Source organism: Scyliorhinus canicula, chromosome 13, assembly GCF_902713615.1.
Source record: "Scyliorhinus canicula chromosome 13, sScyCan1.1, whole genome shotgun sequence".
NCBI classification, from domain to species: Eukaryota; Metazoa; Chordata; class Chondrichthyes; order Carcharhiniformes; family Scyliorhinidae; genus Scyliorhinus; species Scyliorhinus canicula.
Window position 1 is genome coordinate 22,493,144 of NC_052158.1, and position 18,831 is coordinate 22,511,974.

The 18,831-nt window shown below is 41.0% G+C and overlaps 1 protein-coding gene across 1 annotated transcript in view; it reads left to right on the plus strand.

Annotated features, from left to right (window-relative positions):
- Positions 1-18,831, plus strand: part of LOC119976524 (golgin subfamily A member 4-like) — a 1,176,663-nt gene that overhangs the window by 276,919 nt on the left and 880,913 nt on the right. Inside the window, exons 48-51 of the mRNA XM_038817077.1 lie at positions 1,344-1,379; positions 1,747-1,764; positions 9,769-9,804; positions 10,421-10,447. Coding sequence (XP_038673005.1) covers positions 1,344-1,379; positions 1,747-1,764; positions 9,769-9,804; positions 10,421-10,447 — 117 coding nt within the window. The remainder of the gene's footprint in view (positions 1-1,343; positions 1,380-1,746; positions 1,765-9,768; positions 9,805-10,420; positions 10,448-18,831) is intronic.

An 18,831-nucleotide genomic window follows, 5' to 3' on the forward strand; every position in this document is an offset into this window, starting at 1 on the left:
CTGGACAAAACTACAGCGAAAACACCTCCATGAAAATGAAAAAATGAAAATCGCTTATTGTCACGAGTAGGCTTCACTAAAGTTACTGTGAAAAGCCCCTAGTCGCCACATTCCGGGGATGCTGGTATGGGAATCGAACCGTGCTGCTGCCTGCTTGGTCTGCTTTAAAAGCCAGCGATTTAGCCGAGTGAGCTAAACCAGCCCATGGGAGTCCACCCACATTTCGTAATGCCCTGGTGCCCCCAATTCCCGAAGTACCACCCACTCAGTTGCATAGACCCCTTCGCAGCAAAAACGCTTGACTAAACTCAACTCAGTTATTCTGTCTCAATGCGCACTTGTGTTCCCCGACACCCAATGCCGATCCCATAAATCTAGCCAACAATCCCACTATTGGCCCAATCTGATGTGACCTACCTGCCGTAAACCGATCGCCCGACTCGAAGCTGCACATGACAAGACCCGATCAACCCCTTAACTTTTCCGGAACTCACAGCCTCACACTTATGCGCAACCTGGCCAACTCGACCATCCTAAGGCTTACCCAGGTGTACGCCACAAGAACCACCACCACCTTCACAATCGAAGACCAACTCTCAAGATCCGATCCAAAGACGCAACATCCAACCCAACCCACGTTTAAGTTCTGACATGTCTTCAACCTCAGAAGTGGTTTAGAAGTGGACAGCTGGTCGCAATCAAACATGACATATTCTAGCTCTTCTATTCTGAAGAAGAGTCAAGCGGACTCTGAACATTATCTATTTATTTTCCCATAATACTGTCAGATTTGGTGCGATTTACCAACATCTTATATTTTATCCAAACTTGACTTTTGGACCTATATTTGTGTCTGGGGAAATATCGATTCTGAAAAGAAAATTAAAGAATCTATATTCGCAACTTATTTTTTTATTAGAACTTAGAACATACAGTGCATAACGAGGCTATTTGGTCCACCGATTCCGCATCGACCCACTTAAGCACTCACTTCCACCCAAATCCCGTAATCCAATAACCCCTCCTAACCTCTTGGGACACTAAGGGCAATTTAGCATGGCCAACCCTTCTAACCTGCACATCCTTTGACTGTGGGAGGAAACCGGAGCACCTGGAGGAATCCCCCACAGACACGGGAGAACGCGCAGACTCCACACACAGGGACCCTGGCGCTGTGAAGCCACAGTGCTATCGACTTGTGCTACCATGCTGCCCTTTAATTGAATGTACACATTCAAAATATAAATAATACTTCACCTTAAGACGCCATTTAGTGTTCCATTAGCAGGTGATACGAATGGTGACATTATTATGGTCAATTAAAAACTTTATTTTGCTTCTAGAGTTGGACAAATTGAAGAAATCCTGCACTGCTGATGGTGAGGAGAACACTGTTGATTTGCAGACTGGTTGCATAATTAATTACAAACATGTAAACACGCATAATCTGATGTTAAGCCTTAAATAAATTGCATTTCTCTGTGTCAATAATTCAATATCGAGACGTATTGCTGAGGATTTGTAAATGAATTGAAGTCTATAGTGGTTCTAAATCTGAAGACAATTCAAAAGAAGGTATGCCAAATACAAGCTCAATGCATTCACGTGGATTTCTAAATACAAACCTGTCAATGGGCATATCGAGTGCCGTGCTGTATGTAGAGTTACTTAGGTCAAATGGCAATTGAGTTCTACTTGACGACTTCTGTAATCTTGCATTTTTGTTTTACTCGTTTATGAATACAGGAGCTGCAAAGGACGCCGGTAAATGGGCTAATGAAATACATTCTCAACATATACATTCGAATAGAATTAACGTTTTATTTTCCTTGTTAACTTGGAACACGCTGTATTGGTTTGGGTTGATTTGTGTCACCATACCGACGTAAATAATTACAGAATGAAAACCTTGCATTGCGTTTCTTTCAATCCTCCATCTTTGATTTTTCACTTACGTCCGACACATGCGATTTTGCATGAACATTGCTTGTTCGTCTCCAGGTGTTCCCCTTTCAACACACACGCATTAAAAAGATGTACCCCTAGAAACCTCCATCAAATGTCCCCTGCCCGAATATAGGAATTACCCACACTATTGCAATATTCGTCGTGCATAATAGGTAAGGTGCGTGGTCTCGAAAACATCTCATACGAAATAGAGTTGGTCTTTTCCGTGAATGGCACCAGTAAGGTGCACAACGAGTGTGCAACAAATTAAACGCCAGGGGTTCGTGTTGCTGTCGCAGGTAAGCATGCCAGTTGCTTTCAGATGTCACGCATTATCATCCTCGAGGCACTGGTTGCCGTCATATGGCGGACAAGATGTCGATCGGATACTTACCTCCCATCCGTTTGCTCTGCCTGCACCTGTCGCTGCCTTGTGAAAGACCCCTCCTACCCGGGTCTTACATCGGGATGGAGATACTAAATTCGTAGAACACAGACTAACAGAATAGGTTCAAAAACAGCTTCTTATCAGCTGTTACCAGACTCGTGAATGACGCCTTATGGACTGAACTGAGCTCTTCACACATCTTCCCAACATAGTACTACACTGAGAATGCTCACCCAACGCCGCTGTCTGTTTATTTACATTGTGTGCTGATGTCTGTTCCATGTTTTTGATGTATGGAACTATGTGTCTCGACTGGAAGCAAAGCAATACTTTTCACCGCACCTCAGTACACGTGACAATATTTCAAATTCAATTAAATCAATCGAAATCAATTCAATGCGCAATAGCAGTCTGGGGCACGTAAATCACATGCAATATTCACGTCACACATTAACGACAGTCACCATCTCCAGCAGCAGAGGAGCTGAACATCGCCCCTGACATTATTTTAGCTGAATATCCATTATTAATCAGGCGGTTAACATTGACCAGAAACTGAGCTGGACAAGACATATACATTCTGTAGCAGCAAAGCATGTAAAAACATCAGAATCCTGCGCGCAGTAACTCACCTCCTCACTCCACAAAGCCTGCCCAGAAATGACAATGCACATACTCTAGTCTGATGGAATCGTCTTAATTTTCTTGGATGAGTGCAATTCCCACAACACTCAAGAAGCTCTATATCATCCAGGCAAGGCATACCCCTGTATTGCTCCCGATTATTGCGACAGAGTAAGCCAACGTGAAGATGCACCACAGAAAATGTATTAGAAGTACTCAGGCAGAACATTGAACATTGATATCCCACAGATACTGAAATCTGGAAGGATAAGTGAAGCTTAACTTGGAAAGGTATCGTCGTTCAGTCACTTTTGCTGGGTTAAAATCCTAGATCATCGGGCACCTACAGTGCTCTCCCCTGTCTTCACACTTGTATACTTCCATCGAAGCATAGAGGTTTGTCTCAAACCACTAGCTTTCGGAAGTCCAACAGGTTTGTTTTGGAACACTAGCTTTCGGAACACTGCATCTTCCTCAGGTGAATGAAGAGGTGGGTTCCAGAAACATTTAGATAGACAAAATCAAAGATGCAATACGATACTTTGAATACGAGTCTTGCAGGTAATTAAGTCTATAGGTCCAGAGGGAGCAACTGGAGAGAGCGATGATCACAGGTTAAAGAGGTATGAATGGATACAAGCCAGGACAGTTAGTAGGATTTCGCAAGCCCAGGGCAAATGGTGGTGGTGGTGGTGGTGGTATGGGGGTGGGGATGTAATGCAACATGAATCCAAGGTCCCGGTTGAGGCTGTGCTCATGTTCTTGGCTATACGTTTCCGCTTAGCGATTCAGTGTTGTCACGTGTCCTGAAGGGCGCCTTGGAGAACACTGTCCCGAAGATCAGAGGCTGAATGCCCATGATTGCTGAAGGGTTGACTGCTCGAAGGGATCATTCCTGCCTAGTAATTGTCGCTCAGTGTCCATTCATCCATTGTCGCAGCGTCTGCATTGTCTCGCCAATGTACTATACTTCAGGACATCCTTTCCTGCAGCGTATAAGGTAGACAAAATTGGCCGAATTACACAAGTATGTACCACGTACCTGATGGGTGGTGTTCTCACGTGAAATGGTAGTACCCATATCGATGATGTGACATATCTTTCACAGATTTCCATGACAAGGTTGTGTTGTGTCGTGGCCGCTGTTCTGAAGGCGAGGTAGTTTGCTAAACCAATGTTTTCTTTGAGGTTGTGCGGTTATTTGAAGACAAGTACTGGGGGTGTGGGGATGACCATGGCAAAATGTACTTCTTCATCGATGATGTACATAGATACATAGAACATACAGTGCAGAAGGAGGCCATTCGGCCCATCGAGTCTGCACCGACCCGCGTAAGCCCTCAGTTCCAGCCGATCCCCGTAACCCTCCTAACCTTTTTTGCCACTAAGAGCAATATAGCACCACGTAACCTGCACATCTTTCGATTTTGGGAGGAAACAAAATCACCCGTAGTAAGTCCACACAAACGAGGGGAGAACGTGCAGACTCCACACAGATAGTGACCCAGCGGAGATCGAACCTGGGACCCCGGCGCTGTGAAGCCACAGTGCTAGCCACGTGTGCTACCGTGCTGTGTTGAAGGTTGCAAAGATATTATGCGTGCCACTGTTGTCTCCCTATTTTATTATGAGACAACTTACTCCTTGAGAAACCTGCTGGGTCATCAGCGTCAGTGGACGTTATTACGTGCATCTCTGAGAGACACAACCCAGTTGGAACCTTTTGGACGCCCCCCCCCCCTCCCCCCTTGTACATGCCAGTCCGGCTGGTTGATATTCTGTTTTGTTTTCGTGTTTTCATTTTCTGATTTACGGCTATTATTTTTCAACTCTTCCATAGATTCCCGACAATGCACAGGGAAGAAATTCGGCCCATCATGTCTGCAATGACTCTCCGAAAGACGCCTGTACCGAGACCCAATTTACCACTCCACCCTGTAACCTCATCTGACCTTCGGACACTAAGGTTAATTTATCATGCGTATTCTAGCTAACTCTTCTGTGCCTTCTGCGTTATTATTTTAGTTGTGACGTAGTGGTGACTACCACGAGTTTTCTGCTTTTGTTTTATCATACATCATAAGGATTGCGGTAACCACTTGTCTCTCGATTGGCAGCATCACAGGGTGGGGATGAATCTACCTAACTTCCGTCGACTCCCGTTTTTGAAATGTTTCCCACTGACGCAAAACCATTTCTAATTCCATTCGCTATATTCGTGGCCCTTTCGTCAGTTCTGCCTTTGCTTTGCAAAATCTGTCATGCCCCAAATTTTAAAAAATAGCCTTGTTCTATATTCGCCATGTCACAGCGTAACACCAAAACCATCTGTCTCATGACCGCTGTCTGTAAAATTGTCCCCACTTCATCCACTGCCCATGTTTCACTTCGTAAGACTAAATCTAGAATTATGTCTGATTTCAGTGGGCTTGTTACACGGGAGCTGAAACAACCTTCTTCAATTCAAATTGCACCCTCTGTGCCCCTTTGCACTTTAAGTATTCGAAATAATATTTGGGTAGTTTAAGTCCAGAACTATTGTTTTTCTATAGTTTGTACTCAGTAATTTGAGGAATAATTATTAAACGAATTACCGTACATAATCTGGCGGTTAATAATTGACTGTATGAGTGTGGCCGCCTATTTCATATTTCTAAGCTGATCCTATATGATCCCATTGGACGTTTCGTGCAGAGTGCCTTCTTCAGAGTTGTTGGGTGGAGGGAGACTGCATGCGTTCATGATGACAATGGGTGATTCCTGATTCCTCTTTGTCATTTGATTCTGTTAACATGCGTGCTAATGTTTGGGGGTTTGGTGGAAGGATGGGATCGATATGGGGATTGACATTACATTCCTTACTGATTGTTGTTTCCTGTTGGCTGTAAATTTGGGAGTAAATGTGAAAAAGGAAGAGAATAAAAAAATTATTTTCAAACAAAATGCCAAATCCATGTGCTGGACATTTGCTTTTTACTTTAACAGCTACTTTAAACCCACTACCGAACAGAAGCACTAGAATAAAGCAAAGCTCTGTGCAGCTATAGATCCTTCCGTTTTCACAGGACCCAGCCTCTATGAGCTTGTGCCGGTACCTAAGAGAATTAAGACTCCGCATCCTACACTAGATTTCAAGCCAGATCATCAGACACTATCGTCCTACAGCTATACTAACTGACAAGTGGACAATGCTGTGATAATTGTCTGAGATTCTCTGCGTTTTCATGATACGTCCAGCTTACTGAAGTGTACATTTGGTATCCATCTGCTCGACTATCTGTGGCTTTTGTACTATTTTGGGCCTCCAAATCTGGCTTATCCCTCTCAATCAGAAGAAAATCCTGGAGTGCTCCCTGCCATCTTTTTCTCTGGCACGAGGGACGTAATGCGTTTTCCTTGAATCGCTTCAACAGTCAAATAAATCTTTGTGACTTCTTAACAGTAGATGTTCCGATTTTTCTCTTTCCTCCACTCTTGCACTGCAGAGCAAGTCTGTGCCGAAATGTGATTATCGAGCCTATCTTTCTTTTAACAGCCTTAAGGTATTTTGGACCTGTTATTTTTCCCCTTTCAAAAATATCTGTATCTCATTTTCGTACTGATCAGTATTTTGAACTGTTTTATTTTATTACTAGGTATAACAATCAAATTGCTATCTGTGGTCAAAACATCAATCCTAACTAAATTTGGAAGCTTAAATTTTTGATACACGTCTTTCCATTTTATGTTCACTTGTTTCGTCATTTCGTCAAACTTGCATCACCAACTTGTATTACGTGAGTATCATTATTTGAACTTTCCGAACAAGGACGGTGACAAAGTGCGTATTCAGTAGCAATGTCTATTCACTGCCGGGGCCTGAACGCATTTCTATTTAATACAACATAGGAGACAGGTAATGTGTCCACCCTTCTCACTGTGCTGCAATCAAATCAGCTACATATATACTTTCATACTTTGTATCCCTGCAATTTAATTTCCGTTAGGTAGTGAGAAAAATAGCTTTAAAATAATTGAATTCTGTCATTCCCTGAAATAACCTGCTTCAAACTATTCCAATTTTCTATGTGAAATTTTCTTCCTCGCTGTCCCGCATAGCTTGTAACCAAGGAGGGAATTTTTTAATGCAGTCACAAAATTGCTACGCTTATATCTATGATTATTACAAGTGTATAAGCTTTCCTCAATATCAGTTGCCCCATAGATATCTACCCCATCGAAATCGTTTTTATGCAGTTCCTTACACATCAAAAAGTTTTGATCGTCCTTCCAAAGTCTACTTCGCAGAATACGAAGCAATACAAGTAAGCAATTGCTTACACAGTATTTACGTTGATGAGACAATATCTCACCTTGTCCCTTTTCACCCATCCACCCATCTTTCCACCGTCTGTTCATCCACCCGTCTGCATTACACAAAAAGCCTGCAGTATCTCTCCATTTGGGTAATATTCTGGTGTTACATTTCAGATAAGTCTGTGAACAATTTTACATTCTCCCAGATTATATCTCAATATCAGTTTGCTGCAAACGAAATTAATCTATGTATCACTGTTGAAATTATTTGTTTTCATATTCTTCAAAACGTGACATCCTACCTGTATTTTAAATATCAATAAACTTGGCTACAAATTATTTGGTTCCATCACCCAAGTCATTTGTATTATACCTAAATAGTTGTGTGTCGAACACAGATCGAGTTGGTACTCTACTAATTCCGGATAACCAACGTGACAATGAATAATTTATCCTTAGTTCCTCTTTCCTGTTTGTTAGCCAATATAGCTAACATGCCAACCTGAGTACGAGAGGGTCCATATTCTGCAGAAAATATGACGTGACACCTCCATCAAATGCTTTTTACAAATGCAACAGAAGTTCTACTCCTGGTTCGACATGATCTCTCCTGCTTGTTTTAATTCCTATAAAACTGCAATATTTTTTAAAAACGCAATTTTCCTTTTGCACACCCAAGTTGACTTTGCTTTATTTTAGAACTGTATAGACAGCCTGCTGCGAGCTGCTTGATGAAGAATACCAGAGTCTCGCTATGAAATTTGTTCGACAAATCGCACGTACGTTGCTGATTTCAGTATTGCACATTTCTGGAAGATTTGTGTTACTTAAGGTACATCGTTATATGTGCTTGATTTTTGTTTCTCTATTTGAAAGCGTTAATAATTTCAAATTAATTCAGGTGTCTATATGCTAATGAGTGTTCATGACTTTTGTGCAAGTCCAAGGGTTTTGAAAAACGAGAATGCGCAGCACCCATATTGGGGATATATACAATGATACCTTTTATTGTGGCTACAGCCAATATTAAACCCGACACAAGATAGGAACTACATACAGTAGATTTCCTAGACAAAGTAGCCAAATAAGTCAGCGAGTAGGACAAAAAAACAAAAAAATCCCAGGGAGAATTTTATCTATGACTATGAAGTTGAACATCGTCCTTTTGAGGTGAACTCGGGTAAAAAACAGACAAAAGGAGCAGCGAGAAACAAATGTAAACTCGGCAAGCTGATAAGTCAGTTATCTAACGCAACAAAAATGTCGATGATCCATTGATATTCCCCGTGAAGGAATTATGTGCTGTTGGTAATCTTGTCTACCTGCGGAGATGTTTGGAAGCTTAATTTCACGTTGGCAAAATAATATCGAAAAGATAATTTGAAATCCAGGAGTAGGATCTTGGTGAAGCCATCGAGGGAAATCCTTACTATGTTTACCGGCAGTCCTGTGACTCTGGTCATCCACTTAGACGAACCAAACAAGTTTTAACAATCCAAATTCCATCCTGAGAGCTGGTGTATTCACTGTTCACTGCGGTAGTTAATATCAATTAATCCCAATTGCCACTTCCTCGAAGTTCCGCGAGGATACCAACTGTCCAGGGATTTGGTCACTATTCATTGAGTTAGTTTGTCAAATACTTTTTAAATTAATGGGTTTGGGCAATATTACTAAATGAAAAGGAATTACATGCCCACTTGATGGGAAAACTGAGAAAGCTTTTGGAAGGGGCAGGTCTCAACAACAAATTGGATTGCTGAAAAACGAACTGAAACTGATGCAACTCACTGAATATATAAATCTGCATTGTCTTGTTCAATTATACTGAGAACGTTAGTGAAACCTACAGTTTGCTGAACACGAAGCACAATTCCTGCAGCCTTCACTTAACTGCCTATACAATTGTAGCGAACCAAGAAAATATTATCCCTCGCTCTTATTTAAGAAAAGTGAACACACAACAGTGCTCCAACAATATTGTCTCAAAAAATAACATGGCATACGAACTGCAAAACAAATATACTTGTAGCTTGCCAAAGACGAGTGTATAGGGTGGATACGTGGGTTTGAGTAGGGCTCGGCACAACATTGAGGGCCGTAGGGCCTGTTCTGTGCTGTACTGTTCTAAAACTTTAGGCATGACTGTTGGAGCCAAAATATACAAAGCCCGATTTTTAGAATCTTATTCGTTGACCGAGTTCACCAGAAGGCATTGCATATTTGTTCATAATGGAATGTGGAGTCAACTTATTTTTACGTGCCTAATGTTTTGTTCTTCCTTGTACAATCAAATAATCATCACTGCAGTAGGTAAAGTATAGTGGCATTTAGCACATCCCTCTAATTTCAAGAATGCTTCTCCCGAAGGTTAATTGAATCATCCATTAGTTGTATCATGTTCTCGTGCTTTACTTTTGCCTTTATCTCATGCGACGCAAGAAATGTGCGATAGTGCAAATGAAATTTAAGTTTGACTGCATAATCAATTGATTTTTTAATACTCATTTCAGAAATCCAGAAACAAAAAGATAACGTGATTGCCTTAGGTATGAAATTCGAAGATACTCAATACTTGCCAAACAGTGATGCCTCATTGAGCAAAATATCTTGACATACTGCTCAACATCGAGTCTCAAATTCGGCTATACTTCTGCATGTATAACGGTATATATTTTTTGCGAAGAAACCTGTTGTTGCTTGCAAAAGAATTAGAAACTACAAATCAACCCAGCAGAAATCAAAATAGAGTTCTTAGCCGCTTATTTTGAGCAGACACATTTTTACATTCTGCACTATAATCATAGAACAGTACAGAACAGAACAGGCCCTTCGGCCCTCGATGTTGCGCCGAGCATTGTCCGTAACCAAGATCAAGCTGTCCCACTCAGTGTCAACGATTCTACAATTCTCTACTTTCAAAACAATTTTTAACGTCGCTCAGAGTTGTGAACGACTGAAGCCTCAATGAAATAATATTGGCTCTAAAATGAAACAAACATTGTCCTTTCATCTATAATAAATGATTCCGAAAATGTGTCCCAAGCTTCAATTATAATGTTTCTTTATTTGAATGGCAGACCTTAATGAGGCATATCTACAGCAATCTGGTTGCTGTGAAAAAAAATGTCGTATTACTCCATTTGTCTATTTCTTCCGAATTAGAGAAAGATGTTAACGAAAAAGCTAAAGGTAACAATTGTGATTTGAAATTATCTATGCTTTTGCATTTTCAGAAACGTCCATAATGCGGAGAATTTTGAAATGGAACAATTGCAAAATTACAAAATATTGATTTTGTACAGCAACTCACGTTAATTTGATGCACGTTGTGGCTGATTTCATTGTAATATTGAAAACAATACAAATACCCATTAGTCTGCAAAACTATGTAGGTGGGCAGAACTGATTTTAGTGTGGGTAGTTTAAGACAATCGGTTTTCATTTCTGCATAACTATGGCCAGGTAATAATATCAGATGCACAGAAGCCGATCACCGGGAAGCAAGTGAATATCGAATGAAGTAAAAATAATTCTTATCTGCTCTGGTCTGCAGAAATACGTACCATCCTAGCATCATTTATGTATACGTTTACCTGTCAATTCACAAATACTAAAGAAGACAAATGTACAAGTGTAAGACCCATTCAAATTTCGCAGATATTGATATTTAGAATCTTCAAAAATGTCCCCGATGTCAATTTACCTTCTTCGAAAAAGCTCACTTTTGAGTCGGAATCCATTTTCCTTTACCACACAACACATTTATAGTAAATTTTTATTACGCATTTCATTCAACTTTGTAAGGTTAATTTCGTGAAATTGCATTACCACAGCCGATTTCAACTCTGCATATGAAAGAATGGGGATTATCAATATTTGCTTCCTATATCTAAGACAATAAAACATAGGAGCAGAATTAGATCACGCGGCCAATCGGGTTTGCTTCGCCATTGAATCATGGCTGATATTTTTCTCAACCCCATTCTCTTGCCTTCTCCCCGTAACCCCTGATCCTCATATTAATCAAGAACAAGTCTATCTCTATCTTAAATCACTAAGTGATTTGGCCTCCACTGCACCCTGCAGCAAAGAGTCCCAGAGATTCACCACCCTTTGGCTGAAGAAATTCCTACTCACCTCTGTTTTCAAAGATCGTCCATTTATTCTGAGATTCTGTCATCTGCTTCTAGTTTTTCTTACAATTGGAACATCTTCTCCACTTCCACTGTATCCAGACCTTGCATTATTCTGTATGTTTAAATAATATCCCACTCATCCTTCTAAACTCCAAAGAGTACAAACCCAGAGTCCCCAACCGTTCCTCATACAACAAGCCCTTCATTTCAGGAACCAGACAATGAACCTTTTCTGGAGCTTTCCCAAGGCCAACATATCCTTTCTTTGATACGGGGCCCAATACTGCTCACAATACACCAAATGGTGTATGACCAGAGCCGTACATTGCCTCAGGAGTCCAGCCTTGGTCATGTATCTAGCCCTCTCGGCATGAATGCTAACATTGCATTTGCCTTCCCAACTGCCGACTGAACCTGCACGTTAACTTTAAAACAGCTGGGAATAATTATTCCCAAGTCCCTTTGCGCGTCTGATTTCCAAAGCATCTCCCCATTTAGAAAATAATCTGTGCCTCCAAATCTCCTTCCAAGGTGCATAACCTCACACTTTTCCACTTTGTCTTCATCTATCACTTTTTGCCCACTCTCTTAGCCTGCCTAAGTCGTCCTTGATCCCGCTTGCTTCCTCAATCCTACCCGCCCCTCTACAAATTTTTGTATCATGTGCAGACTTAGCAACTGTGCCTTCAGTTCCTTTTTCCAGATGATTAATGTATATTGAGAAACGTTGTGGTACCATCACAGACACCCGAAGCACACCACTAGGCAGCAGCTGCTTTCCTGAAAAATACCCCTTTATCCGCAATCCCTGTCTTCTGCCAGTTAGCCAATCCTCTATCCATGCAAAGATCTTCCTTTTAACAGCATCGGCTCTTAACTTATTTTACAGTTGCTTGTGCGAGCCTTTGTCAAATATCTTCTGGAACTATAAATAGATACCGGTCTCTAGAGCGCCTTTTTAGAGCTCCCTAGTTATTTTCTCTAAGAACTCTAATACATTTGTCAGACATGACCTCCCCTTGACGAAGCCATGTTGACTCAGTCCTATTTTTAAAATAAATGTTTTTTATTGGATTTTTGATCAAAGTATATTTACCGTTATGTACACAGGATAAGAAACATATATATACATATATAGAAGAGAAGGGCATACTCCAACTGTCGTGGAAACCATAATAAAGAACAATTCCTCGAGATTCGATTTAAGGACATTTATTGACACAAACATACTTGTGGAGAGAGAGTATTCCAGATGCAAAAGCTAGTGCCCTGCATTCTGAGTTATGCAGTCGAAAACCATTATATTTATAGGGTGAAATAAAGAACTTTGAAGAGATAAAGCTTGTGAACATACGCAAAAGTAAATATGAATGTTTTGCCCTTGGTTTAAAAACAATTCGAATACGCATTTTGTTGTCCATCGGAAGAACAATTTATTAGCATAATAAGGCCGAGTACAACATACTAAGCAGTATTTCGTTTACATTACTTGACCTACTTATTTCGCTCAAAAGCAGTGTTAAAATATATTTAATATTCCCAGTATGCTTCTAAATTGGTGACTCATTAACTTCCCTTTCACAATTCCCTCCTTGTTGATCTTTTGATCAACACCTTTTAGTAAATTTTCGTGTCCTCCGTAGAGAAGGGTGGTTTGTAATGTAAGGGGAATGGACATATGACAGTTCCCTGAGTGTTATGAGCCTGGTAGCAAGGAAGGAAGGCGGCTAGGGCTGTTCTCCCGTGTTAGTACAATAAAAATATCTTGCAAAACATCAGAACAGTAACCATACGACAAAGACGATTACAATGGCGATTATAATCCAGAACACAATCCTCTGATCTGACGATCCTACCATCCTAAACCAAAGTCCTATCCCTCATTTTTATGTAATCTTGTTGCCTGTCTGCGAATGTGATCCACCAGATTATCAACTTTCTCTGAGTTATCAGGGATGTATGTGCAACAGTCAAGTACCTCCCTTTTCAGCTAAAAAGAAATCAAGAACCATTCTTTTCTGCAGGGCAACCGCTCTTCTAGCAACCATCACAGTTTCTATTTGGTTTACAGCTTCTGCAGTGTCATTAGCTACCTGCTCAAGGATGTCTCGTAGTTCGCGTAGTTCAGATGCATTAGGGGCTATTCCTAATTGTGGTATCATTAATCCCTGCGTTTGTGCCCATGTCACAACACTTCATGTCGTCCTGTGATGGGGATGGTTCTGCAGTTGTTGGACGTGATGTACATAAGGGACTACATATCCCAAATAGCAGGAACCCTCCCAATTTTCTGGTAACCACAGATGAAATACGCGGTCAGGTTTCCTTTACTATCAGTCATCATTAGTCTAATCGATTCCCTTCCCAGGAGCCTCCATTAGTTTGATTTTCAACTCCTGACTAATCAAAGATGAATAATCCTTTAGCTGTAAGGTTGGAATATGGGGGTTGTCAATTCAAGGTCTGATCACACTGACTCGTGCCTACTGAGTGGGTCTCATATGGTTTATGAGTTTTAAAGCATATACTTCCTATTGGGACTCCAGTACAATTGGGAAGGATCAACCAGGGTGGTTGACATGTTACATTAAATCTACGCCCCCACCATTCCTCAAGCCAATTCATATCGTATCCAACTAATCTCCAGTCTAACATATTCTGTGTATCTTCACCACGTCCTGTACTATTTTGTCTTGGAGTCCATTTTGGTATCACTTTACTGGTGAATGGGATAGGTCGCACAGGAAAGACCTCCCCGAGCATCTGGGAATTTGTATACAAACCCAACAATTGGATTTGTTTACCCTCTCTGCGTTTGAGTGGGATATGTATGTCAAGGTGTCAGTGTTCAGTTTACCCTCTACATGATGTTGGATTAATTTGATAATATAAAAACATCAACAACGTCATTCTTTTCAGGTCAGCGTTTCGCTCGTACTCTCAAGGTTCCATTTCATGTAGTTTACACGAGTTGCGTGGATCCCATCTGGCTTTCCTTTTACTTTAACGGCTCTTCGGGTTGTTAGGAGCATTTGGTATCGTCCATTCCACCTTGGAGAAAAATCATCTTTGTTTAGTGCTTTCACATATACTTGATCTCCAGGTTTAAAGTGTGTGTATTTCCCTCTTCTAGATGCATCTGAGCCTTTTGCACCTTTTCATGTTTTTTCTTTTTTTTCAGCGGTTCACACATAGCCTGGGCATATTTTACTGCTGCCTCATCTGCCCATATTATGGCTAATGCGCTGCAGTCATTGAGAGTTTAATTCCAGTTGTCATGGGATGTTCCATTAACATCTCATGCGGGGTTAAACCCGTATTACGATTTCTCTGATTTTGCAGGGCATACAGTATTATGGGTACGGCATCTGGCCAAAGCAGCCATTTTGTTGGCACACTTTTGAAACTGCAGTTTTAATTATTCCATCCGCCCGTTACACCATTACTGAAGATTGTGATAATATTGTATATGCAATTTCCAATCAATTCTCATGGCTTCTATTAGGGTTTTGGTCAATTTGCTAGTGAAATGAGTTTCCCTATCACTGTTAATTCCCACTGGTATCCCAAACCTAGGTATTATTTCCTTTAACAGAATATTTACCACTGTTCTGGCATCATCTCTTTTGGTTGGAAAAGCCTCTACCCACCGTGAAAACATGTATATTACCACCGATTATTCCTTTGAGAAATCATACATGTGCAGGCTACTTTTCAATTGTTACCGTAATACCTCGAGCATATCACTGTTGATATATGGCATGAGTCATTCCGCCTTTGTCCACATGAGCCTGCCTGCAAATGTAAAGGACTCAATTTCCTCACCAAGACATTACTTTTACGGTAATCACACTCTGGTATACACTCAGACTCCTCTTCATTTTATGCTTTCTGATATATCTGTTTTATTCCAACATGAGAGCCAATTCCTTTGCTATTTTGTCAGCAAATCTATTGCTGCATGAGACGCATGCGCATCACACTTTAAAACGGCTATCTTGCTGGGCAGTTGAATAGCATCTAGTAAATGTAAAACCAATTAAGCATGTTTACTAGGTTGACGGAAGAAGTTACGAATCCCCTGTTTTTCCATAATTGGCCGAAATCATGTACTACCTCAAAAGCGGAGAGGGAATCAGTATAAATATTGACTGTTTTATTTTTAGCTAGAATACATGCTATCGTAAGGGCACACTATTCGGCCGCTTGAGCAGACGTTCCCGAAGGCCGAGCAAAAGCTTTCAATATCTCGAATGGAGTTACTATTGCACAGCCGGCCAGAAGGGTCATATAATTTGGTCGGTTTGCTGACCCGTCGGTAAAAACGATTGATGTCTGGATTTTCCCGTGGGTGACAATAAATCAGGTCGAGGGCTTCAACCAATTGTAAACTGTCAGAGATATTCTCTGCTTCCGTGGGCGCGAGCAAGAGTGTTGCAGAGTTGATAGCTGGCGCTCGCTTGTAGGTAAAGTTCATTTGAGAGAGGATTATTCCATACACAGTGTGTCGAGCGCAGTAAAATTCTACACTGCGGATGAATTAAACAGCAGCAAAACTGATTTTTGTTCTGCTATGGCTGCTGTGGCTGCTACTGCTCTTGAGCAATTTGGCATACCCTTTCCCACAGCACATCGCGTCACCGAGTAATAGGTAAGGGGTCTTTTCCCTCCTCAATGCTCTTGCACCAGGACGCCTGTTGCAAATCTCCCTGCTTCATTCACATAAAGAGTAAAGGGCTTGCTGAAATTTAGGAAGCCCCAAGGCAGGGGCGCTAATCATGGCTTGTTTCAAATTACTAAATGCTTGCTCCCTCTCTGGGACCCAGGTAACAACTGAAGGGACATCCAGAAGGGTAGCCTTGTACAGTACTGCATCCATCTCTCTGTGGTCCGGTATCCACTGCCTGCAATAGCCCACCATTCGGAGGAAGGTAAAGGTTTCCTTTTTCCTGCGTGGTGTTCGCAACCTGCAGCCTGTACGCTTTCAGACCCAGCCTCCGCTGTCCTTGCTTCAGCTGAAATCCCAAATACAGAACTGTCTCCTGACAGAATTGAAGCCTGTCCGTTGAGAACTTATGCCCGCTTTCTGTCAGATATGATAATTACAAAAGGATATTCTGTTGACAAACTAGCCCTCCCTCTGAGGCTATCTGCAAATTGTCATCATATTGAGGGAATGTTGAGCTTGTAGACAACTGGCACTCGTCCAAGTCTCTTTTTATACTGTTAATTCCGATACGTAAAGCAAATAGATGTTGACGTTCCGGGTGCAATGGTATGGAGAAAAAGGCTGAGAAAGTATCCATTGTTGGTGGAATAGAAGACGAAAATGACATTTGTGTCCGGCACCAATGGGACAATAGCGATAACAGTTTTATTGATGGTTCTACGATCTTTCACAAACCACCACTTGTTGTGTCTTCCTACTTTTAGAATGGGGAGTACAGGGGTGTTACAGGGGCTTTATTTTCTCTTCAGCACCCCTTGCTGTAATCGTGCATTGATCAATCCCTCTATCCCTTTTTCTGCTTCCGGTGCCAAACTGTATAGTTTTAAGCAGGGCAGGACAATGTTCTTCTGTAACTGCACCTTATGCGCTGGGGCAGAATGTACTTTTCCAACATGATTTTTATGTTGGGACCATAGATGTGCCAGTACCTGGGTCTGGATTGAAGGGAGTCAATTATGGCTCTTTTGGGGTGGTTGTTGTCTTTCAAATGTAGCGGACCATTGCTCCTCTTTCCAGTTAACTTGGCCCTCATGTTTGCCATAAAATTCTATCAGGCAATTTCGTCGGTCCATTTCAATATTAACCCCACATATTACTTTTTTCCTTTCGTCTTAGCGGGGTGTCTTATGGCCAATGTTAAATAAGGTTCTGAAGTTAAACCCATCCTAAAAAGGACCCTCTGACTATGGATCAATTGTACTAACATACCTAATCCCACAAAACCGAATAATAAAAAGGTGCGACATGCCATGATGTCTGCTGTCCTCAGTGACTTTGCCTTTGAAAATTGTACGCGTGCTCATCCTCATGAGCACACCAAGACGAGCAATGGGTCACTATATTCTCTCATCTGGACTCTATCAGGTGTTTAATAGCTGCGTCCAAGGGTCATTAATATTTTGTAAGACTTCCTGCAGTTTTAACTTTTTCTTAACAGTGGTACAGTAAGGGTTAACGTTCAGCTGCCGGCATAGAACACAGACACAGAGCGATCGGGGGCAGGCTCAGAAGTTATTACATATTGCAGCTGGTGAGCTAGTATCTGAAAAAGTTCTATAAACATTCCATTATCAATGCAATGTATTACGGCTCCTAGTTTGCAGTGTCTGCCTGCCTAATAGGGGAATGTGTCGCTTGTTGTGGCACATCCTTCCTGTGCGTAAATGCATCTTAGCCCCTTGCATGATAGCCTCTTTCCCTTTATTTGTTAACTAGTGTTCGAGGGATTCATTTCCTTCATTCAAAAGATTATCATTATTGGGAACACATTTATGGGATCCCATGGTGGGATCCCATCCTTCAAAGCCAAGATGCACCAGAAGAGTATTTTAGAAACAACAAAACATCCCGTGGGAGGGGGCTATAAATAGCACACACTTAAGTCAATTTCCAATGATTGATGTTATAGGCATTAGCTAATCTTAGAGACGTATATTTTTTCATTGTCAATTCAGAAAAGATCAACTGTCTACTGAAATGGTTAATGTTTCCAGCAGAATCTAAGGGGCAGAGAACTTGGCATGATGCCATTTATTTATTTTCACGTAATCTAGAAACATATTCATATTCAATTACCTTTATTCGTAAAGGCACTTTCTTTCTTTTAAACTGATCGTAATTTCCAATGTTTCCGTTCATTCGAGAAATCTCAACAAAAATCACTTAAGTTATAATCTCTGACTCTGACTCACAGTGACAGACGATAAACAAACAACCCATTGAGCACTTCATATTTTGACTAAAATAAATTGGATAAACAAAACACACAGCTCACAAATATCATAGTAAAATGTAAACCTTATCTCACAGCTACAGACAAATCTCGCTTTTACCTTAATCTTCTATTTACATTTACTCCCCTGTTTTTTATGTCGACAAGGGGTCAGCTTCATTAGATTCCTATGTGGGACATATAGGTTTTCCCACCTAATTCCGTTGCTTTATGATTGTTTCTTTTCATTTTCCTACTCATTTTGACTCACTTATCTGTCCTCTTTAAGGAGTTCACCTTCTTTCTCGCTCTGGATGTCTTTACCGAGGCTTCGGGACGACCTTAGAGGGAGCGTTCAGTGCATTGCTCATCGTTCCTTCAGAAAAATACTTTAGAACTTATACATAACAATAACAACGACCACGGAAATCATTTATAAATACTACAGGGAACGCACACTGGTGTTTATCTTTTTACGGACCTCAAAGTCTTTTTT